The following is a 20,531-nucleotide window of genomic DNA, read 5'->3' as shown; positions in this document are numbered from 1 at the left end:
AACTCAACTGGTTTCTACATTCTTGAACGATTTTTGAAATGATCAAGATACTACTCAACGCCCTCAGAACGCAGCGCCTCCTCGCCTAACAATTTATGACCCTCTTAGCAGGTGCATTTATCTCGTAGATATTGGTGCGGAGGTTTCGGTATCATCGGCTATTTCCTCAATCGTTGAAACTGGCGACAGCAAATTCCTCGCGCATTAACACCTTCGGGTATAGGCAACGAAGTCTTAACGTGAGTCTTGGCTTGCGTAGGACGTTTTCGTGGCGATTCATCCTGGAGGATGTCAGCTTCCTCATTTTAGGCGCAGACTTCTTGTGTCACTATGGGTTGCTGGTGGACTTGTAGAGCAGGTCACTTATAGACTCCACAACCAACCTTAATTCGTCAGGACAAATCTTATCTCCTCCCAACAACAATCTTTCCGTACTTTTGGAGGACATTAGTGACTCTCGTGTTCGGGCACTCCTCCCAAAATTCAGCCAGATTACTATCGAATGTAGTCTCTCTAAACCAGTGAAGCACAATGTGCAGCACCACATTAACACTACTGGTTCCCCTATTTTCTCGAAGATGCGTCCCCTACCACCCTAGAAGCTGACTATTGCACGGAAAGAGTTTGAACAACTTATGCAACAGGGTATCTGCAGACCTTCGGACAGCTGTTGGTCTTCCCCACTACCTATGGTCCCTAAGCCAAACGGCGAATCGCGCCCTGTGGGAATTACAGAAGGCTAAACGCACAGACTGCTCCTGACCGATATCCTACTCCGCTCAGCGACGACTTTGCGCATCATTTCGCAAACTGCTGCATATTTTCGACCTTGGATTTAACCAAGGCCTATCACCAAATCCCTGTAGCTCCAGAAGACATTCCAAAGACGGCAATATGAATACCCTTTAGACTCTTCGAGTTAACACGGATGACTTTCGGGTTGTTCATTCACTCGGTCCTGCGAAACCTCGACTTCTGTTTCGTCTATTTGGATGATGGTTTGGCCGCTTCTTCCTCAGAGTCTGAGCACTTAGCCCATCTCGAGTGCATTTATTAACGTCTCCTTCAGGGGGGTTTAGTCCTAAAAGTTGATAAATGCAAGTTCCTCCAAACACAGGTGAGATTCCTCGGCCACTTCATTTCTCCTGACGGAATACAAGGGAGCATGTTAAATTTCTATCGTTGTTTCCTGCCCAAGGCCGCCCAACACCAGTCCGTTTTGAACGCGTACTCGTCTGACCCCAAAACAAAGGACACATGAGAGATTGTGTTTTGTGAAGAGGTTGTCCGCGCGTTTGATAAACCCTGACAACAACTGGCTGATGCTACACTCTTGGCATTTCCTCAGCAAGATGCAGCCCTAGCCGTTTTTGTTGATGCCTTTGATATCGCAGTAGGTGCTGCTCTTCACCAAAAGGTGAATCACGTCTGGCAGCCGTTGAGCTTTTTCTCCAGACAGTTACACCCCGCTCAACGGAATTACAGCACGTACGATCGAGAACTGCTCGCCGTGTACTTGAACATTAAGTACTTTCGTTTCTCCCTAGAAGGCAGGCCGTTCACAGTGTTCATGGACCATAAGCATCTCACATATGCTTCGAAACAAAAGCCCGACAAAACGTCCCCTCGTCAGCTTCGACATCTGAGCTTTATAAGCCAGTTCACGTCCGGCATACACGTGTGCGGCAAGGACAACACAGTTGCTGATGCTTTGTCACGTATCTCCGAGGTTAACATCCCCGCCTCACTCAACTTCTCAGCTATCGCCAAGGCGCAGGTATATGACGCAAATCCAACCCCAAATATAAATTTCGGGAGTTGCCCATCTTCGGCTCGAACCCCTCTCTTTGCTCCGAATTTTCGGAAAAGCGACCCGGCCATATATTCCGGCCACCTTTCGCAAGGAAGTGTTCCACGCAGTTTACGACGTAGCGCATCCAGGCATCCTGGCTCTGCATGAATAAGGACATCAACTCCTGGGCCGGAGAATGCATCGCATGCCAGAAGTGTAAGGTCACCAGACATGCAAGAAAAGAAGTGGGCTAATTTCTCCGCACTACCAAACGATTGCGCACCATACACCTCGACATCGTAGGCCATTTGCGAGACTCGCATGGTTACAAGTATTGCCTTACAATCATTGACAGGTTTACGCGGTAGCCTGAGGCAATACCTCTGAAGGACATTACGGGGCAATCTTGTGCGGAAGCCCTCTGTCGAGAGTGGATCCTTCGCTTTGGCGTCCCTGCAGTGATCATCACTGACCAGGGAATGCAATTTCAGTCCACCTTTTTCTCGAAGTTAGGCAAACTCTTGGGATTCAAACGTCAGCGAACTACGGCTTACTACCCGCAATCCAATGGGATGCTAGAACGTTGGCACCGGACGCTGAAAGCCGCCATTATGGCTCGTGATGATCCGTCCTGGATTCAGGTCTTGCCTCTCGTCTTACTCGGCCAACCAACAACCCAACGAGAGGAATTTGCTGCCAGCCCCGCGGAGCTGGTATACGGGGAGAACCCAAGGCTCCCAAGTGATCCCGTCTTCGACAATAGATCGGGTCTCACAGTTTCAGGTTTGCTGCGCCTGCTGAAAGACAACCTTCGCCACTTTAAAGCCACACCTCCCACCCGACACTCGTCAGCACCTGTCTGCGCTCCCAAGGAGCTGGACACGTGTACGCACGATCTGGTCAGGACGGATGCTGTGCGGAAGCCGCTGCACCCTCCCTATGAAGGCCCGTATCGTGTTCTCGAGCGAGGAGAGCATTTCTTCCAGCTCGAGATCAGAGTACATAAAAAGGCTGTCTCCTCATCCGGGCTGAAGCCCGTTTGCGCCCCAAATCAACGTCGCGTTCGCGGGAACGCATTTCGGAGTTCAGTTGCTGAAACCTCTAGGCTTCATCTGGAGGGCGGAGTGATGTGGCGCAGCGACAGTTGATGAGATTGACAATTGCCACCACCGGTGCTCTCCGGGGCAGAGTGGGCCGTGATTTTTGAAAGTTTCATCCTTTGCAGCTGAGAATGTACTATGGGTGGTGCAGAATAAAATCACGAAGGACTGGCAAGGCGAATACCAGGTAATGTCAATTTTCACGACATGTTCTGAACATAGTTTAAGAAGGCACCAAAAATTTAATTCCCAATATTTTTTAATAATCCTGGTTTACGGACTGTGGCTAAGTCCGCACGTTTAAATGCCGGTTAATTTTTTTCTTTAAGATGAGCACAGTGCCCTTCATCGCAGCAGCAGAAAAACACCTTTTTTTTTTTAGATGGGTGTATAAGTTGCTCTGTATTTCATGATATATGGCAAACAATTCGTATTTGTACCTTTATTCAGTTCTTCATAAAAAAATTATAAAAAGCGAAAAAAATCGGACCTCACACGGGATGACCTCCTTAAATACCTCAACCTTAACAAGGAATTGGCTACGGGGTGTTTCAAGGATCATGTTAATATAAGCAGGGATAATTTTTGTCCCCTTATTAAATCTGGCATTAATAAGCTCGAGAGTCGAGTGATAATTGTTGCCGTTGATTTGCAGATGCCTCATGGCTCGTTTTGCATCGCCCTCAAGGTATGCCTCATGGCTCGTTTTGCATCGCCCTCAGGTCAGAAAGTGGCTGGTTATTACTAATGACGCTGGAGAAAATGTCTATGAAGGATTACTATTCCTTGACATCACCGCTGAATTTCGGAAGCTATAAAAATTACCATGGTCAAACATCATTTTCCAATAAATGGAAGCACCACATGCAAGCAATAACGCCGCGAGGGTTGCATCCTTAACATATCGACCGATATCTCGAGGGCATGTTTTTCCCATTTCAATTCTAGTCCTCAATGTGTCGTCACTGTCATTCACTATAAGCAAGCCACTAACGCCCGACTTTCACATATCGAAATTTATGTTTCCTGCTTTCAATCGAATTTACTGCGTAATGGAACTTTTCTTACCGAGATCGTTTTTCTTCCCATACTTTGTCGGGAAATGTTCAGTTTTCCGACACGGCTGAGATGTTGGGTGCTGGCTTGACTTTGAGTACATCTTCGTTTCGGAGAATTGATAGCAAGATGCTGCTTTGTTGGTATGTCCTGCCAATTCTGGAAATCAATGTATCGCCTTGTATTCCACCCACATAAATTGGAATCAATCATAAATCAATTGGCAGTGGTTATTTTTATGGAGGCAATTTCAAGGCCTTCAATTGAGTGAAACTCCTGAAATTGTTTGATAGAACGTTTTATTTGCTAATGAACGGATGATTGGTTGGTCTGGAATTTATTGTACAATATTTTGAAGAAGAAATAAATTTATCCACTTGACTTTAGTATTAGATCTTTTTTTAGCACGCGATATAATTCCCCTGGCTTGCCTCGAACAAAAAGTCCTGGTGGTTTCTAGCATTTTCTTTGATTAGGTTTTGCTCCTATGAATAGCAAATATTTCATTTTAAATCACCTCTGCATAAAAACAACGTCAGTAGATTGATAAATATCTTTTGATGAGACACAACCGAGCAATTAGTAAACAAATAGAAAAGTGGGAATAGTATTGAATTGGTGAAAATTTGATCGATTAAACGAATGTTTCCAGAGCTCGCTATCAGTTGGATTGACGTTATCATTTTGGAAGCCACCTAATGAACTTTAAATGGTTCTGGACTGATACTTACGTATGGTTTTATCAAATCCCCTTTGATAAAAAGCGAAAAGTATTTAGATATAATTTTGGTTCTATGTTCTTTGTTCGATTTTTAAAGTAGTGCAGTATTGAGCTACACCGTAAATACGTAATTTTTTCGTTCCGCAATTTGTTCCAAAGAAGTGGTATCCCAAATTAATTTTAGTGGTTAACCTGCATATTAACTTTAATATTAACGAAATGTTCCCGTTTTGCGCATTAGTGTTGATATTCAGTTTTGGAATAACCCATTCGCCAGCGCAATTGGAAATTGACACTCCCAATTGCGCTGCATTGTACCATTATTTGGATAATAATAGCACTCAGTCGTTATTCGCGGTGAATTTAGAAAGGATGAAAGTCATGATGGCTGCAAGCCAGCGCTCCGGAGAGAAACAAGTCAATGATATGGATACTGAAGGGGTTTTGCTGCTTTTCGATTGTCTGAAGGAAAACGGTAAGTTATTTGAATGAATGCTTCTTATTGAATAAACGTTTGTTGCTGTTAACTGATTGACTTTGGGTGCACCTAATACGTAAATCCTTTTACTACATTTGTAACATAATAAGGGTCTCCTAAGTGGAAGACTCCTTCTATATAATACTTTCCTAAGAGGGAGATCCATCTGTCAACTACAGAGGACAAAAATTTGTCATTTTCGTCATCCCTGACAGACAGCAAACCCTCTTCTGCATTGAGGGAAAATAAAGTTCAGATAGATTATTTGCAGGATAAGATGAAGAGCCATTCCACCCTGCTGTAAGGCCGATCTACTCCGCACGTAACAAGGGTTTGCAGTGGGCTGAACAGAAGCAGTTTGTGACAAAAGTGTTTCAAATCCGGCACAAATCGATGACTTGCCCGTCAGAAAAATATTGTGTTTTTTTTGGACCGCGGACTTCAGAAAGAAGAAAAGTTACAGAAGTCAAGCACCATGATCGCATCCTGCAAGTGAACATGCAAAGAATTGCTAATACTCACGATCTAATTGAGCAGATGCTGCAAGAAAGAAAAGTTGGGAGATACCGTCTATTTGCGGATATGGAGTCACGGCCAAGGAGATGGCTTTGCTTGGGTTCATTGTAAACGAGCCAAAAGATCCAGACGTGGACAGAAGAACTGCGAATGAAATGTTAGTGCCACCTGTATATTGGTGGACGGGTGAAACTGCAAGTCTACTGAAAAACTGTTCCAAATTTTGGCCGATTGTTCAGCGGGCAACAGACAGAGGCGAGGTAACTCTGGCATCTGCGGAATACAAGAGAGCAAAAAGGAACTCTGTGGTGGCATATACGAGGCGCGAATCTGAATTCCACCGTAAATTCACCTCTGCCGCCGCATTGAACGGCCGTGGAAACAGCTGACGGCATGAAAGGAGACCGTTGCGATGAATGTCAGGATGACAGAGCCTCTCTCGCGTCCCGTCCACCGACCAAGGTGTTTCGAAGAGATATTAAACAAGTCGGGAAACCGGAAGCTGGCCGCTTCAGGTATGAAAAATTATAGTGGCATCCGCTTGATTTTTTCTAGATGTTTTGGTTGGGTAGTTTCTGAGAATCGGTCCGTTAATAAAATGATCACTTTGAACCCCCGTACTCCCTACCTTTCGAACAAATGTCAAAACTAAAACGAACCATTCCACCAAATTTGGTATCAATCGCTATAACCGTGTCGGAGAACAATGCGTGTGACGGACAGATAGACAAACAGACAGTAAACCTATTGTAATAAGGTTTTGTTTTACACAAAACCTTAAAAACTGCCAACGTGTTTCGAAAAATATTAAAGAAAAAAAAAACAAGTCGGGAAACCGGAAGCTGGACGCTTCAGGCTTGAAAGGTTTTGTGTGTTTCTTTTATAAAGCCATTTGGGTGTGTATTTCTCACATTAAAACCTAGCAATATATATATGGTATTATGTGAGAATATCCACTTTCGCGTGATAATGACATTCAATGTTTTCACAGAAACGGCAACTTTGACCTATTAAAATTTTGGTAGTAATAGTGCGATTTCCACCAAACTTGGCAGGATCATGCTCTATACTATAGCCTACATTGCTGCAAGATTCAAGGATTTATGAGGGGTTTGAAGTCAGCCACTAAAAATTATAGTTATATACTGTAATTAACTTTATTTGAACAGATATCAGTATTGAGAGTATTTCAGAGCCTGGACACCATATAGTGGCAGCCTCTTGATTTTTTTTTCAGATTATTTGGCTGAGTAGTTTCTGAGAATGGGTCTGTTAAAGAAGTGATCAATTTCGATCCCCCGCACTCCCCACCTTGCTAATGTCAAAAACAGGCCCCGCTTCGGAAAATACTCACTGAGACCTTTCATTTGATACCTCACGGGACTATATTTGGTGAAAAAAAAATTTACACCCTCCTTACACCCCCCCCCCCCCCCTTAAATTCAATGTAGAAGGATGCAGCTCACTCTATGCGTGGGCGTTCACGATTTTCACCTTTCCACTAAGTTTAGTGTCGATCGCTATAGCCATCGCCAAGAAAAATGCGTGTGACGACAGACAGACGGACAGACAGACAGACTGTACACCGATTTTAATAAGGTTTCGTTTTACACAAAACCTTAAAAAACGGAATTTCTTATTTATTTACATTAAGGGAAAACATATACCCAAAGTGGTGATCCGGACGTGATGAGAGAATTCCAACCCCAAAACAACTCAACTCAACGCAACTACAGTGTGGACGAACCTGAGCTACTCGCTGGTACCTCACCATAAAATACTTCCGTTTCTCCCTTGAGGGCAGGACGTTCACCGTGCTCATGGACCACAAGTCCCTTACTTTCACGCTTAAAAAAGCCCGACAAAGCGTCCCCTCGCCAACTTAGGCACTTAACCAGTTTACTTCGGATATGGATTAAGGTCTTATTTACTCTGCGAGACATCCGATAAGGGACCCAGGCCATACATTCCGGCCGATTTTCGCAGAGAAGTATTTAAAGCAATACACGATTTTGTGCACCCAGGCATCAGGACGACGAACCGGTTAGTCACCGATAAATACCTCTGGCCGTCCATGAACACGGACGTAGATTCCTTGACTAGACAGTGCATAGCGTGCCAGAAGAGCAAGATCAACAAGCACGTTCAAAAGGAAGTAGGTGTATTTCCTAGGTCAACCAAGCGCTTCCATACCATTTGTCTTAACATCACCGGTCCTCTGCAAGACTCGCACGGATTCATGTATTGGTACTCTGAAGCAATACCTCTGTCTGACGTTACTGCACAATCACGTGCCTAGACGCTCTGTCGAGATTGGATTCCACGCTTTGGTGTTCCATCTGTAATCATCACGCACCAGGGAATGCAATTCGAATCAACTCTTTTCGCGGAAAGCTCCTTCGCATCAAACGGCATAGGACCACTGCATACCGTCCACAGTCCAATGGTATGCTGGAACGTTGGCACCGGACGCGGAAGGCCCCTTTAATAGGGCGCGACGACCCGTCGTGGTCGCGGTTCGTACAGCCCAACGAGAGGAGTTCGGGGCCAGCCACGCAAAGATGGTGTACAACGAGAATCTGCACCGCCCCCCTCCCTCTTGGAGGAGGTGAAGGTCAAAGGATCTCGACACGTGTTCACAGGTCCTCATTCGGGGGGGGGGGGGGGGGGAGTAATGTGGTGGTACATCCGAGGCACATACCTGAACGCCACCGGGAATTCGCCTCTGCCGCCGCATTGAACAACTGAGTCAGGATGACAAAGAATCTCTCTCAAATCCCGCCCGCCTGTCAAGGTGTTTCAAAAAGATATTAAAAATAAAACATATCCTCAAAACGCCACCGAGAAGTCAACAGGAAAAAAGCGCGTTACTGGCAGGAGCTAGTTAGTGACATTAACAAGGACCTATAAGGTTTGGGTGAATATTGTTTATCAAAAGACTCAATGACCATTAATGAGCCTGCTCTATGAAAGCAGCGAAGATGAAAGAAATTGTGCGGACACTTCTCGTCGATCAAAGGCGGTCCACTTTACACTGTCTTGTTCAGGGAGGAGAAAAGTACCAGGACTGAATGGTATTGCCAACGAAGAGCAGAAATTTGAATTCAAGTATAAGCCGGACTTGATACTCAGCGCATTCAACGCATGTTTGACAGTGGGTGCTTTCTCCTTTGCTAAAACGTTGCGACCCTGGTGTTGATAAACACCGGCAAAGGTGACGTCGATGGGCGGTTATCATGCTGTCCATCAAACTAAAACGGACTGACGCAATACGTCCTGGTTTAAACCCAAATAATGTCCTCATAGAACGCGGCGATGCACAACTGGTGCAAATGCGGAAGTGTTCCAAACGGTGATACTGGCTTAGGTACCCAGTCGTCACTGTTGACGAGTGGAGTTCTTTGTATTGCTAGACGTATGAATCGCCTTCAATTGTGCGGGGTGGTGCGATATGTTCAAGGCGCTGGAAAAATTGTTTCCATGTTTCATGTTATCTTATGTAGATATTGAGATACTATTTACAGGGTCTTGTGAACGCTATCCCACACCACTCATCCACGACTTTGCGCACAACTTCGCTTATTGCCGTGTTTTCAGGACCTTAGACTTTGCCCGGGCGTACCATCAAGTCCTTGTAGCTCCAGAACACATTCCAAAAACGGCAATGTGTGCACCTGTCGGACTCTTCGACTGCACAAAGATGCCTTTTGGTCTGTGCAATGCTGTGCAAACTTTTCAGAGATTCATCCACTCTCCATCCATCCATCTCTTGGGTGATGTTTTGGTCGCCTCTTCTTTAGGGTCTGAACATTAGGAAAATCCCGAATGAATTTTTCAACGTTTCCTTGAGGTGAAGCTTTTAGGTCACACGATTTCCTCTGAGGGACCATACAAGGTTCGGGCCATTACATACTTCCCACAACTTAAAACAGTGAAGGATCTGCGAAGGTTTTTGGGCCACCAAAAGGTGAACCAAATTTGGCAACCGTTGAGCTTATTTTCCAAGAAATTGAATTCAGCTCAACAGAACTACACCAATTACGATCGTGAACTGTTAGCGGCATACATGGCAATTAAATACTTCCGATACTCCCTAGAAGGTACATTGTTCACGGACCGCAAACCTTTTACCTTCGCGTTTAAGCAGAAGCCCCATAAGCTTCCACTCGCCAACTTCGAGATTTAAACTTCATAAGCCAGTTTACTTCGGACATACAGCACGTGTCCGGCAAGGATAGTGTAGTTGTAGACGCTTTGTCACGAGTTTCAGATGTTGAAATTCCTGCTACGGTTGATTTTTCAACAATCCTCGAGGCACAGAAGGATGACGCAGTGCTTCAGAGCCTCAGAGACAACTTCGAATATAAATTTCGGGGCTTTTCGCTTTTCAGTTCAACCTCAGAAATACTCTGCGGGACCTCTGAAAAGGGACCTAGGCCAAATATTTCGGCCGTTTTCGCAAGGAAGTATTCCATATAGTACACCATCCTGCGCACCCAGGCATTCGGACAATGAATCGGGTTCACAAGTAAGTATTTCTGGCCCTCAATGAAAAAGGCAGTTAATTCCCGGGTCAGACAGTGCATTGCGTACCCAAAGTGTAAAGTCACCAAGCATGTGGAGAAAGAAGTAGGCTCCACAGGTTCACTCTGCGGGATTCGCGTGGCTTCAAGTATTGCCTAACATTCATTGATAAATTCCTTTGGGTGACATTTCAGCACCATCGTGTACCGAGGCCCTTTGTCGCATGCAGTTCGAATCTACCCTGTTCTCAGAGCTGGACAAACTTTAGGTTTCAAACGCCATTCGATAACTGCGTACTACCCGCAATCTAATGGGACGCTGGAACACTAGCAAAGGACACTGAAGGCCTCTATGATGGCATACGATGAATCTTTGTGGTCGTAAGTCCTTTCTTTTGTTCTACTTGGCCTACGTACAGCCTATCGTGAAGAGTTTGTCGCCAGTTCTCCTGAGGAGAATTTGAGACTTCCCAGCGATCTGGTGTTCGATACCAGGTCAGCCCTTTCCACCATTAAGCTTTTGCGCTCTGCTCTGGGACGCCCAAGGACCTGCACACACGCCTTCGTCCGCTTGAATGCTTCTTGAAAAGCCATGCAACCACCATAACAGGACCCCTATGGAGTATTGGAAACGGGTTAGTACTTCTTTAGGCTTGTGTCGACGGGAGACTCAAGAATGCTTCCGTGCCCAGGCTGAAGCCTTTTGTCTTCGCAGCTGAGGTCTCGAGAAAAGGAGGTGTACGGCGCGTGAGATTCGATCTGCACCCCTAAAATTAGCGGAGCAGGAGTCGGATTTTGTCGCTGAAACAAAGCATCAGCAGTCACTCAGCGGAGATTCGCCTGAATCCGTCGTTGGTTTGAAATTATTTGAAAGAATATTAAACAAATAAAGATCACGGCACTGGTGATTCAAGCCTCGTAATTTACTAATTTCGATATGTTGGACAATGCGAGTGTCTTTAAGCTAACAGTAAAGCTTTCATAGTCACTAAAAACATTTGCAGAGGTAATATGGCTTTGGGTTCTATACATGGCCTTGTAGCTGCATTTAGCCGAGGTTTATCTGATAATTTAATCAATAAAAAAATATTCATTGAGAATTATAAAATTTTAGGATTGTACAATCGTAAACTGCAGTAATCAGATATTGAGCTATTCGCAAATGTTCTTATCTTCTCTAAAAAGATAATATTAACGTTATCGTTGTGTCTTGGGTTTAAACTTAATTTCGATTGACTAAGGTCTGTTTTCGGTTGATTTTTTACAATTTGCTTGATGACTCAAAATAGATACTCTAGATAGCAGGTGGGTATACTTGGGACAGGGATTTTTCGATTTATTTAGGAACCTTCGAAAACTATGTTAAGTCGGGGGAAATAATATTTAAAACGAGATCCTCATTGTAAAATTGGGTTACGTATATTTAGATTTAAGTCTTTTTCACCTTTCCTTTGTCATAGAATTCCAGGAATACTCACCGAAATGAGTACTTTGATTGAATTTCGCGGATATTTTTATATCTTCACATATGATTGACAAATAATTCAATACCTTAACACATATAGTCGTCAAAGTAGAGGCGAACATGAATCAAGTTTATATGTTTGATTATAATCACATTTGAAGTCAAGATGTAACCAAACAAATGTCATCCCTTTCCAGTTCAGAGCAACACCCTCATCAAGGTACCTACAGAACTGTCAATCCTTGTTAGTGAAATGTTTGTGATACCTTACTTGGAGCCGTTTGCCAAATACACGTCTTTCACGGTTGAACTGCTGGACGAAGATGGTGCACTTCAGTTGAACGTTACGGTATAGTTTGAAACGTATGAGAATATTTAAGATTTTTATTTTAATGGTATTTTTTGTTGCAGTGTACTACCAAATCGGCAATTACATTGCCGGACCCGCTAACACTCCTTTGTGATTTCGGTGATGAGGACGATGAGGAGGAAGGAAAGAGCCTACCCTTAAAAGATCGGCTTGCGTTGTTAGGCTAATATACATAAGAGAGTCAACTACGTTTTGTAAAAGAATCTATCTTGATTTTCAACATTAACTTTATAAACATAACATATATAAATAAAATTATGGCTTAAATTTTATTTCTTAATATTATTTTTCTTCCTGATGCATTTGCTGGAGAGTCTCTATTTTCTTACCCAGGGGGTAAGTTGATTTTTTTATTGTATCTGCACCTAAATATGTTTCAGTACATTTGTGAAAGTGGTAGAAACGGAAATTATCCAAAATTTCTGAGTAGCTCATCCCCTGGTCCGAAGACAAACAATATATTTACCAGCAATATCAGAGACGAATTCAACTTTCATGTATAGAAAGATGCCATTCAAAACATAACTAACTTCGGCATGTGCGTGATTTTATTGATGATAAGTAAGGTTTCGTGAAGTCACCAATTCCAGTTATTCAACTTAGTCTTCATAGCATGAATAGTAGGAGAACTGGGCATAACTTGGGTTATCATTTGGTACGAGAGAAATGAGGCGTACATATAGGCATCTCACGACGAAGTCGAGGGACCCGAAGATGAATACAGTACCAGTTGATTACTCGATAATATTAACTAAGATGCAATGAATATCCCACTGAGCGTGGTAACACTTTGGGCCTTTTGTGTTCTACTAATTATTGAATCAGACCCCCTCCGGAGATGGTGTTGAAAATGCAATCTTTACCGCAGTTCTGACTTGAAGTTGGAATTATAGCCCCGTTTTAGATAGTCTTGAACAAATTTTTGGTGAACAGCGAGACCCCGTAAATGTCGATCGTTCTCTAGTGACGTCGATGGGGTGCAACAAGACTGATATTTAACTCCCAACGCATTGTTCGAAATTTTATGGTTGAAAAAAATCATTGCGCATCTTCGTGTATATGATGCAGTGCTCACCTACGTGGTTGTCCACCTATTATCAGGCACCAGGCTTTATGTTACGCTCTTGTTTGGGAAACGCAAAAGGATTGAATCCATTGGAAATCGTGGGTATCGAGGGACTAGCCAGGACAGTAGATGGCAGCAAGGAAGACCGAGGACGATTGGGTTTCAAAGGAAATGAGACAAACTTTAAGTGATTTGAAACTGTTGGCGCGTGGGAAGTATTAGTAGGATAGAAATTTCTCGACGATAAGAATGAGTGTACCACCGCCCATAGTGCGAGGTAGTCGGTACAGAAAAGGTTCTTCTTGTTTTTTTTCTTAAGCCATTGTCCCGTTCACAAGCGGAGTCGGCTTGTCGTGATCGGTTTCGCCATTTGGCTCTATCGAATGCCTGATCTGGGGCAATCTCGAGGCTTTTAAATCCCCATCCAGCGTATCAAGCCACCGTTGCTTCGGCCTGCCTTTTGGTCGTTTACCATCGACTTCAATGTTCAGACCAATCTTTTCAAGTGAATCCTCGTTAGCACGAATTGCGTGACCATACCATCGGAAACGCTTCTCTTGCAATTTTTCCACGATCGGTGTAACCCCATAACGGTCGCGGATATCCTCATTTCGGATGTGATCAACACGTGTCACGCCACTAGTCCAACGCAACATCTTCGTCTCCATTACCGCAAGACGCCTTTCATTGTCTTTTATATTTGGCCATAACGCAGTTCTCCATTGGCTGATAGCGTTGATCCGAGGTATTTAAATCGCTCAGTTCGGGGCAGATCACTGCTGCTGACAGTGTTTGTGCCTGTTTCAATCAGAGGTTAGCTAAGGATCAATCAATATATCTTTAATGAAAATAAATTCCATAGTGGACTCATATGATTTGAAATTAAATTATATGTTTTATTTACTGTTATCGAATATATTTCTAAATACTTTTAAATTGAAAAAAAAAACATTAGAAGACATTTTTCTTACCACTTTTTAAGGTTTTGTTTGTAAAACGAAACCTCATTAAAATCGGTTCAATGTCTGTCTGTCTGTCGGTCACAGGCACTTTTCTCAGAAAAGGTTATACCGATTGACACGAAATTTGAGAAGGTGGGACCTGTGGACCCCCAGACATGCAGTGAGTGATATCCTTCTACGTTGAGATTTGGGGGGGGGTCCCCATGCAAGTAAAAGGGAGGTGTAACATTGTTTTTTCACCAAATATAGTCATGTGGGGTATTAAATGAAAGGTCTCGATTAGTACTTTTCGAAACCGGTCCTAGCTTTGAGATTTTTTAAGATGGGGGGAGTGTGAGGGGTGCAAAGTGATGATTTGTTCAACGGACCCATTCTCAGAAACTACCCAACCAAAAAATCTGCAAAAAATCATGAAGCTGCCTCTATACAGTGCCCAGGCCTCAAAATACTCTCCATATCGATATTTCTTCAAATTAAGTTAATAATAGTATATTACCATATTTTAAGTTATTTTAAGTTTGTCCCAGAGTTATAAAATTTGGTAGTAGTATAAAATATAATATGGAGCATATTATCTCTCTATCTAGTTTGATCAAAATCATACTATTAGTAACAAAGTTACAGTAGCTCAAAGTAGTCTTTACCGTGTAAATTTGCAACCCGAAGTACTAAATCTGATATGCTAAATGCATATTCTTAACGGGCTACGTACAAATGAGATAGTTCTACACTCAAATATACTCACAGAAGAAGCAAATAAAACCTTTCATACCTGAAGCGCCCAGCTTCCGGTTTCCCGACTTGTTTATTTATGTATGTGTTCTTTTTCGTTTAAATCTAAAATTCCAGATATTTTTGTGTTTTACTTAACATATGCTTACAAATGCAAGTGGATTGACTTCCAAGAGGAAAGATAGTGTCCAGTGACAATTTGATTGCATTTTCTAGAAAACTGGAAAATCGTATGACTCACCTACCCTGTACAGAACCGAGATCCGTCGTTAAAGAATACTATGCCATGACCTCGCAAAATTCTACTCTCCTTTGAAGGGAAGTCCCATCCTAGGCATTTCATTTACGATGCTACTATAGCCGTAGGGCTCCTTTCCCCAACATTCCGATTCGCAGAGTTTGACAGTTCTGCACGATGCAGTGTATTTAATATGAAAACAAGAGGCAAGAAGTACAGGAGCACATTAAGCCATCCAGCATTAATTATTGCGCTGGTCAGGGAAACAGAAGCTGCCAGAAACCACTACGATTTCGTTTACCCCTTCAACACCCTTTGGATCATTTTGGGGCAGTGTGGGAGTTCAGATTCTTGTTTCACCTGTTCTTCATCGATTTTGAGAAGACTTTTGAGGCAGGAGCTGTATTCCGTAAAAACTAATAGTTATTATCAAAGCTACGTATGATGGTGCAAAATGCTATGTTCCTTCTTGTTATTGGTTGACGTGGAGGGCTCCAATAGACAAATAAAATCTTTCCTCGATCACCTTGACTACGCTGATGTCATCTTTCTGCACTCCTACTACATAAATCATGGATCTTGGCAAATTGTTTTGAATTTGGGAAGAAAGTCAAGTAGAGTTGGACTGAATATATTATATATATGTATATAAACATAAAAAAAAACAGGGTCCTCAGTCTGACGGATGTAACTCTCCGTATCTGCATCAGTGAAAGCGTTTCTACTGATGGTGGATGTTGAGACTGTTCTCTAACATTGGGGAGCACAAGGAATTGATCGCCACTGGTACTCAAAAGCTCCAAGCCTTCGTCAACAGTTGTTTTGGACGTGTTGTCTGTATAATCTGGCCTGAGAAAATTTCGAATGGTGACCTCAGCCGGCGTACGGGCCAATTACCGGTAGATGTGTGGATTAAAGGGCGAAAGTGGTTGTGGATAGGTCAAGAAAGGACGATGAAAGCATTGGTGGCTAAGCCCTGCAATGGAACCCACTTTCCTAGGGTGGCCGATGAGTGGATCATTCTAGAATCATATGGTGCAGGACAGTTGGGAAGAGTGTAGGTCTGCTCCACTTAGAAGATATTGGCCTTCATATATATATTCCGTATTTCTTATTCAGCGCCGGTCACCACACAGTAGAACCGATCATTTGAATGGGACCGATCACGGCTGCGTACATTCAAAGAATGATCCTAGGTCGGAGACCCTATTTCTTCACGAAAGTCTTCTTGCAGGCACAGAAGGTTATACAGGTCGGCTTAATTTTTAATTTTATATTTAGTCTTGAGGCTAACTTGCGATCCTGGATCACATCCACATGCTCTACTTTGAAAGAAAGTGCCATTCGTTGCCCATTTAGCCGTGGGTGGTAGAATTGGCGTACCCTTGGCTTGGTGGTAAATAGTATCAGCTCTGTTCTGGTTGATTTTCTGCTGGGTCCACATTTATATTTTTTTCAACGCTTTCACTCATAACAGGTGCGAATATCCCTGTCACCAATATAAACAAATCATCGACATATGCCACCGCTTTCGCCCTGCTTGCATTTATTAATATGCAGCATTTTTTTCTTTTTTTCCGTTTTGCACCCCTTTGCTTCTTCAGTTTACTTCTTCCAATTTCCTAATTCCGATCTAGACATTCGCTTGAAATAAAACTAAAATAAAAAATAATAAAAAAATATATAAAATTTTTAGGATGATCAATTTTATTTTGTTTACAGAATCCTACCACCATATGTATTTCCCGAAAACTCGAAAATCCATCTTTCATTCAAATATTACAAAGCAATTTTCTTACATTACGATGTGGTCGTCGACTCCTTGTTTGCAAATGGGCTTGCTCAAGCTGCATATTATTAATTGCAATCCTAATCGGGGTAAAACGAAATTCATGTGCACGCCAATGTAGCGGACTGCCGGCTCGAGGAGAGCTCTAGGAGGGAGGATGACTGAGCAAGTGCCAACGATTTGAGTTTGGAAAACTATTTTTCTGATTGGGGATGCAATACGATGGGTATCTTCCTCTTCAACCACGTCACTTTGGTTCGAAGTGTTGCGGCTTCACGCTCGTAGTCAGCTGTTTTTAAGGTTTTGTGTGAAACAAAACCTTATTAAAATCGGTTTATTGTCTGTCTATCTGTCACATGCATTTTTTTCGGATATGATTATGGCAATTGACACCAAATTTGGTGAAAAGGTGGGAATTGTGAGTGATCACGCGTGCAGTGAGTTACATCACTTTGCGTTTAGGGTTGGGGGTCTTCATACATCCAAAAAGGGGTGCAAATTTTTAGTCATGGGGGGTATCAAATAAAAGGTCTCGGTTGGTACTTCCGGAAACCTGTCTCAGTTTTGACATTTGTTGGAAAGTTAGGGAAATATCCAATTCTTTCACGGACTCATTCTCAAAAATTACCCAACCGAAAAATTTGAAAAAACAGGAGGCTAGATGGTGCTTAGGCTCCGAAATACTGATATCGGTTCAAATAAAGTTAACAATAGCGTATTACTATACTTTTTAGTAATAGACTGCAAAATTCTCTTAAGTTTGTCTTAAAATTACGATGCAATAATATAGGGTATAACATAGAGCATGATCCTACTAAGTTTCATGGAAATCGTACCATTATTAACAAGGTTATAACAGGTCAAAGTTGTCGCTTCTGTGCAAAGTTGAATTTCAAGGAGCATTTGGATTATGCGCGAAAAAGGTGGCAAAGTTTAGTCCACCTCCCGTAAGAACGCTGCCTAATGTTTGAGGATTAAAGCATATTTGCTTCGGTTGCTTATCGCGGTGGTAGGAAAATCTGTTCTAAAATATGTAGCTCTCATGTAGGCGGGAGGACTAGGCAACACAATGTATCGGAAAAAGGTCAGCTTCACATACCAACCTATCACGCTGAGGGTGTGCAGTGTATATGGGGCAGCATCGAATGAAGCAGTGTGCGTCATGGCGGGATTGATTCCCTTGGATCTACTACAGAATGAGGCGTATTGCCTCTATCAGAAAGAGTGGGTGAATGCGGCGCAGAAGTTTGCGGACTTTCGAAAAACCAGAATAAAGGAGTTGAACAGAAATTATCAGCAATGGTGGGATAAGTTTGGAGAAGTCCGCTCAACCTACATATTGATCCTGTTTATTGAGCGAAAACACGGAGAATTGAATTGAATTGAATTACACACCTCCGTACAAGGCACGATGATTACTGGAATGTTTGCATAATGTGTGTTCCCTCCTTCTTAATGGTATACTAGGGCCCGAGGATACTCGCTTTCTGCAGGTTGAGCAGGAATTCTGGCGACATACTTTGGACCATCTGGCCTGAGGATGTGCTTTTGTAGTCAAGAAACCTAATGGTGTAAGTCGCGAATTCGGTGCCGGACTCTTGTCGATGGTTGCGGTAGGGGCGTGGGAGACGTGGCACTTACCACTTCGTTTGAAGGGATCCTGGTTCATTTTGTTTTCCGTATTATTTCTCATGTTTTCTACCACGGCATAGTTGTCCTTACAAGCATCATCTCAAGGGCATTTCCATCCTTTTAGGGTTCATTGTAGTTGTGGAAATCACTAGGCTCTGCCTCTGAGTGAATGGAAGGCCAATTTTTCTTCCCAAGTCATCCCCCCCCCAAACTCAAGAGTATCTCAGTGCACGAGACGTTCACCTCAACCGACGAGCCACCGCCACAGAAGGGTCAACGAATCGCCCATGCTGGGAGAAACATGGGCGCCACATTTTTACAAGTAATTAGGAAACGCCTTTGCAAGGTAATCCATGTGGTTACTGTACTAGCTTGCATCAGCATTTTATGTATGGGTGTTCGTCTAAGGTTTAATCGCTGCCAATAAGTCTTCAGGATTTTTTGTTCTAGGGTTCCTTCCCCTACTTATTTTGGTTCACAGATTAGAGAAGTGCATCTAAGCACCTCTTGCCAAGAACACGAGAACAAGAACAAGTAGATGTCCGTATTCGTCATCCGGGAGTGCGCCTGGTCAGTTCTTCCAAGTGTCTGCCTGTCTGTCGTGCGCATGTACGTCATATTGGATCGATGGTATTTTTCACCGAATAAAGCCACGTGAAGTATTAAACGGAGGATGTCGAATGGTATTTTCCAGCTGCAAGTCTAAGTTTTAGCGTCTTTATCAAGAAAGAAAGGGATTGATCAGTTAAAAGAAGTGGGGGTGGTGGCGATGGTTTTGGCGAAAAGAGTAACGATTGGAGCTACCAAATTTGGATTCGTGCTCGGAGTTGGATCCTAAATACGCGTATCAAGCGAATGACATTATAGGGTCACCACCGGTCGACCTGCCTTTTATAAAGCTCAACGCAAAGCTCATTAAGTACCTTGGATTATCGAAGGAAGTCAACATTCAGCAGTTTTTCGAAGGAGAAGAGATCGCATTTTTGTGACGATTGCGTGGTCTGTCGAGTTAAGCAGTTATCATAGCAGTTCTGTGCAACGTCGTGACACAGAAAGATGTTGCACTCGATCAGGTAGCAGAATCCGCCGATGCTATAGTGGGAGCGGCGCGACCTAGTGCCTTCATAAATTAGGTACAAACTAATGCGGATCAAGAGGCAGCAAAATTCGCGGAATTCTAAGCTTGCAGGGCGAATTTCGATGTATTCATCAAGAGGTTAATTCTTTACGCGGCCACGAACAGAGGACCAATTATTAATGAAACTGTTGCAAATCTCGATTTTGCTCACGATCGCGTATTGGGCTATCAGTAGAAGCGTGCTGATATCATCACTTTTATGGCTCCAAGGTTGTAAATTTGCGAGAGATGAAAGAGCCGAGAAATAAGCACTGCGTCCAACTTGGTTTGCCTATTCGTTACCGATATGGAGACGAAAAGGGATTTTTTGGTCTATACAGGCGCTATTCCACACACGAACGCCCATCAAGGATACAAAAATTCCTCCTACGAACTCGCAGCAGCAAATGGCTATGCAATACGCACCTGTTGCATAGCTGAACTTTGCCTCGATCTTAGACTTCGTTGCTACTTCCTTTGGCACTTTATAGTAGCTGATATTATAAGGACAATCATCGGGGCAGATTTCTTCGGACATTACGGCTTATTAGTGGATCTAAAGAGCAGCCAGGTAATCGATGTAGCGAGGAATTGTACATCTTGTGGAAGTATCTTCATGTGCGACGTTCTGAGTGAAATTGTGAATACCTTGGATGAATCGGCTTATTACCAGCGGTTAGCCGAATTCTCCGTGATTACTTGCCCCGGCAAAAGTGTTTCAGCGATCAAATATGCTACATCACATCGAAAAGGCTCCTGGACTATCTCTTACGAGCAAACCTTGACGTCTCGCACCGAATCTATATTTCCGATCGCTATTCTGTACGACATGTAGCTGATTTTTTGCAGACGCTCCGTGCTAAGAAGGTCTTCTCTAAAATCGACCTGGCACCGGCGTTCAACCAGGTACAGGTGGCAGAAAAAGACATTAAAAAGACAGGTCGACGTGCTTACCCTGAGACTTGACTTTTGCC

At 43.1% G+C, this 20,531-nt stretch overlaps 1 protein-coding gene across 1 annotated transcript; it reads left to right on the top strand.

Moving 5' to 3' along the window:
• Nucleotides 1-4,729: 4,729 nt before the first annotated feature.
• LOC119660884 lies at nt 4,730-12,224 on the top strand. The gene is made up of 3 exons (XM_038069805.1): nt 4,730-5,144; nt 11,849-12,000; nt 12,063-12,224. The coding sequence occupies exons 1-3, from the start codon at nt 4,889-4,891 to the stop codon at nt 12,186-12,188; spliced, it is 534 nt and encodes a 177-aa protein (XP_037925733.1). The 5' UTR covers nt 4,730-4,888; the 3' UTR covers nt 12,189-12,224.
• Nucleotides 12,225-20,531: the final 8,307 nt, after the last annotated feature.

This window comes from Hermetia illucens, chromosome 1 (genome assembly GCF_905115235.1).
Source record: "Hermetia illucens chromosome 1, iHerIll2.2.curated.20191125, whole genome shotgun sequence".
Classification (NCBI taxonomy): Eukaryota; Metazoa; Arthropoda; class Insecta; order Diptera; family Stratiomyidae; genus Hermetia; species Hermetia illucens.
The sequence above is the reverse complement of the archived record's forward strand: the minus strand, read 5'-3'. Positions and strand labels throughout refer to the sequence as shown.

Excerpts from the sequence above, each read along its gene's own strand:
- LOC119660884 (XM_038069805.1), top strand. The coding sequence starts at position 4,889 with ATGTTCCCGTTTTGCGCATTAGTGTTGATATTCAGTTTTGGAATAACC. Across the intron at positions 5,145-11,848 it reads CGATTGTCTGAAGGAAAACG|TTCAGAGCAACACCCTCATC; the intron begins GTAAGTTATTTG and ends ATCCCTTTCCAG. Across the intron at positions 12,001-12,062 it reads CACTTCAGTTGAACGTTACG|TGTACTACCAAATCGGCAAT; the intron begins GTATAGTTTGAA and ends TTTTTGTTGCAG.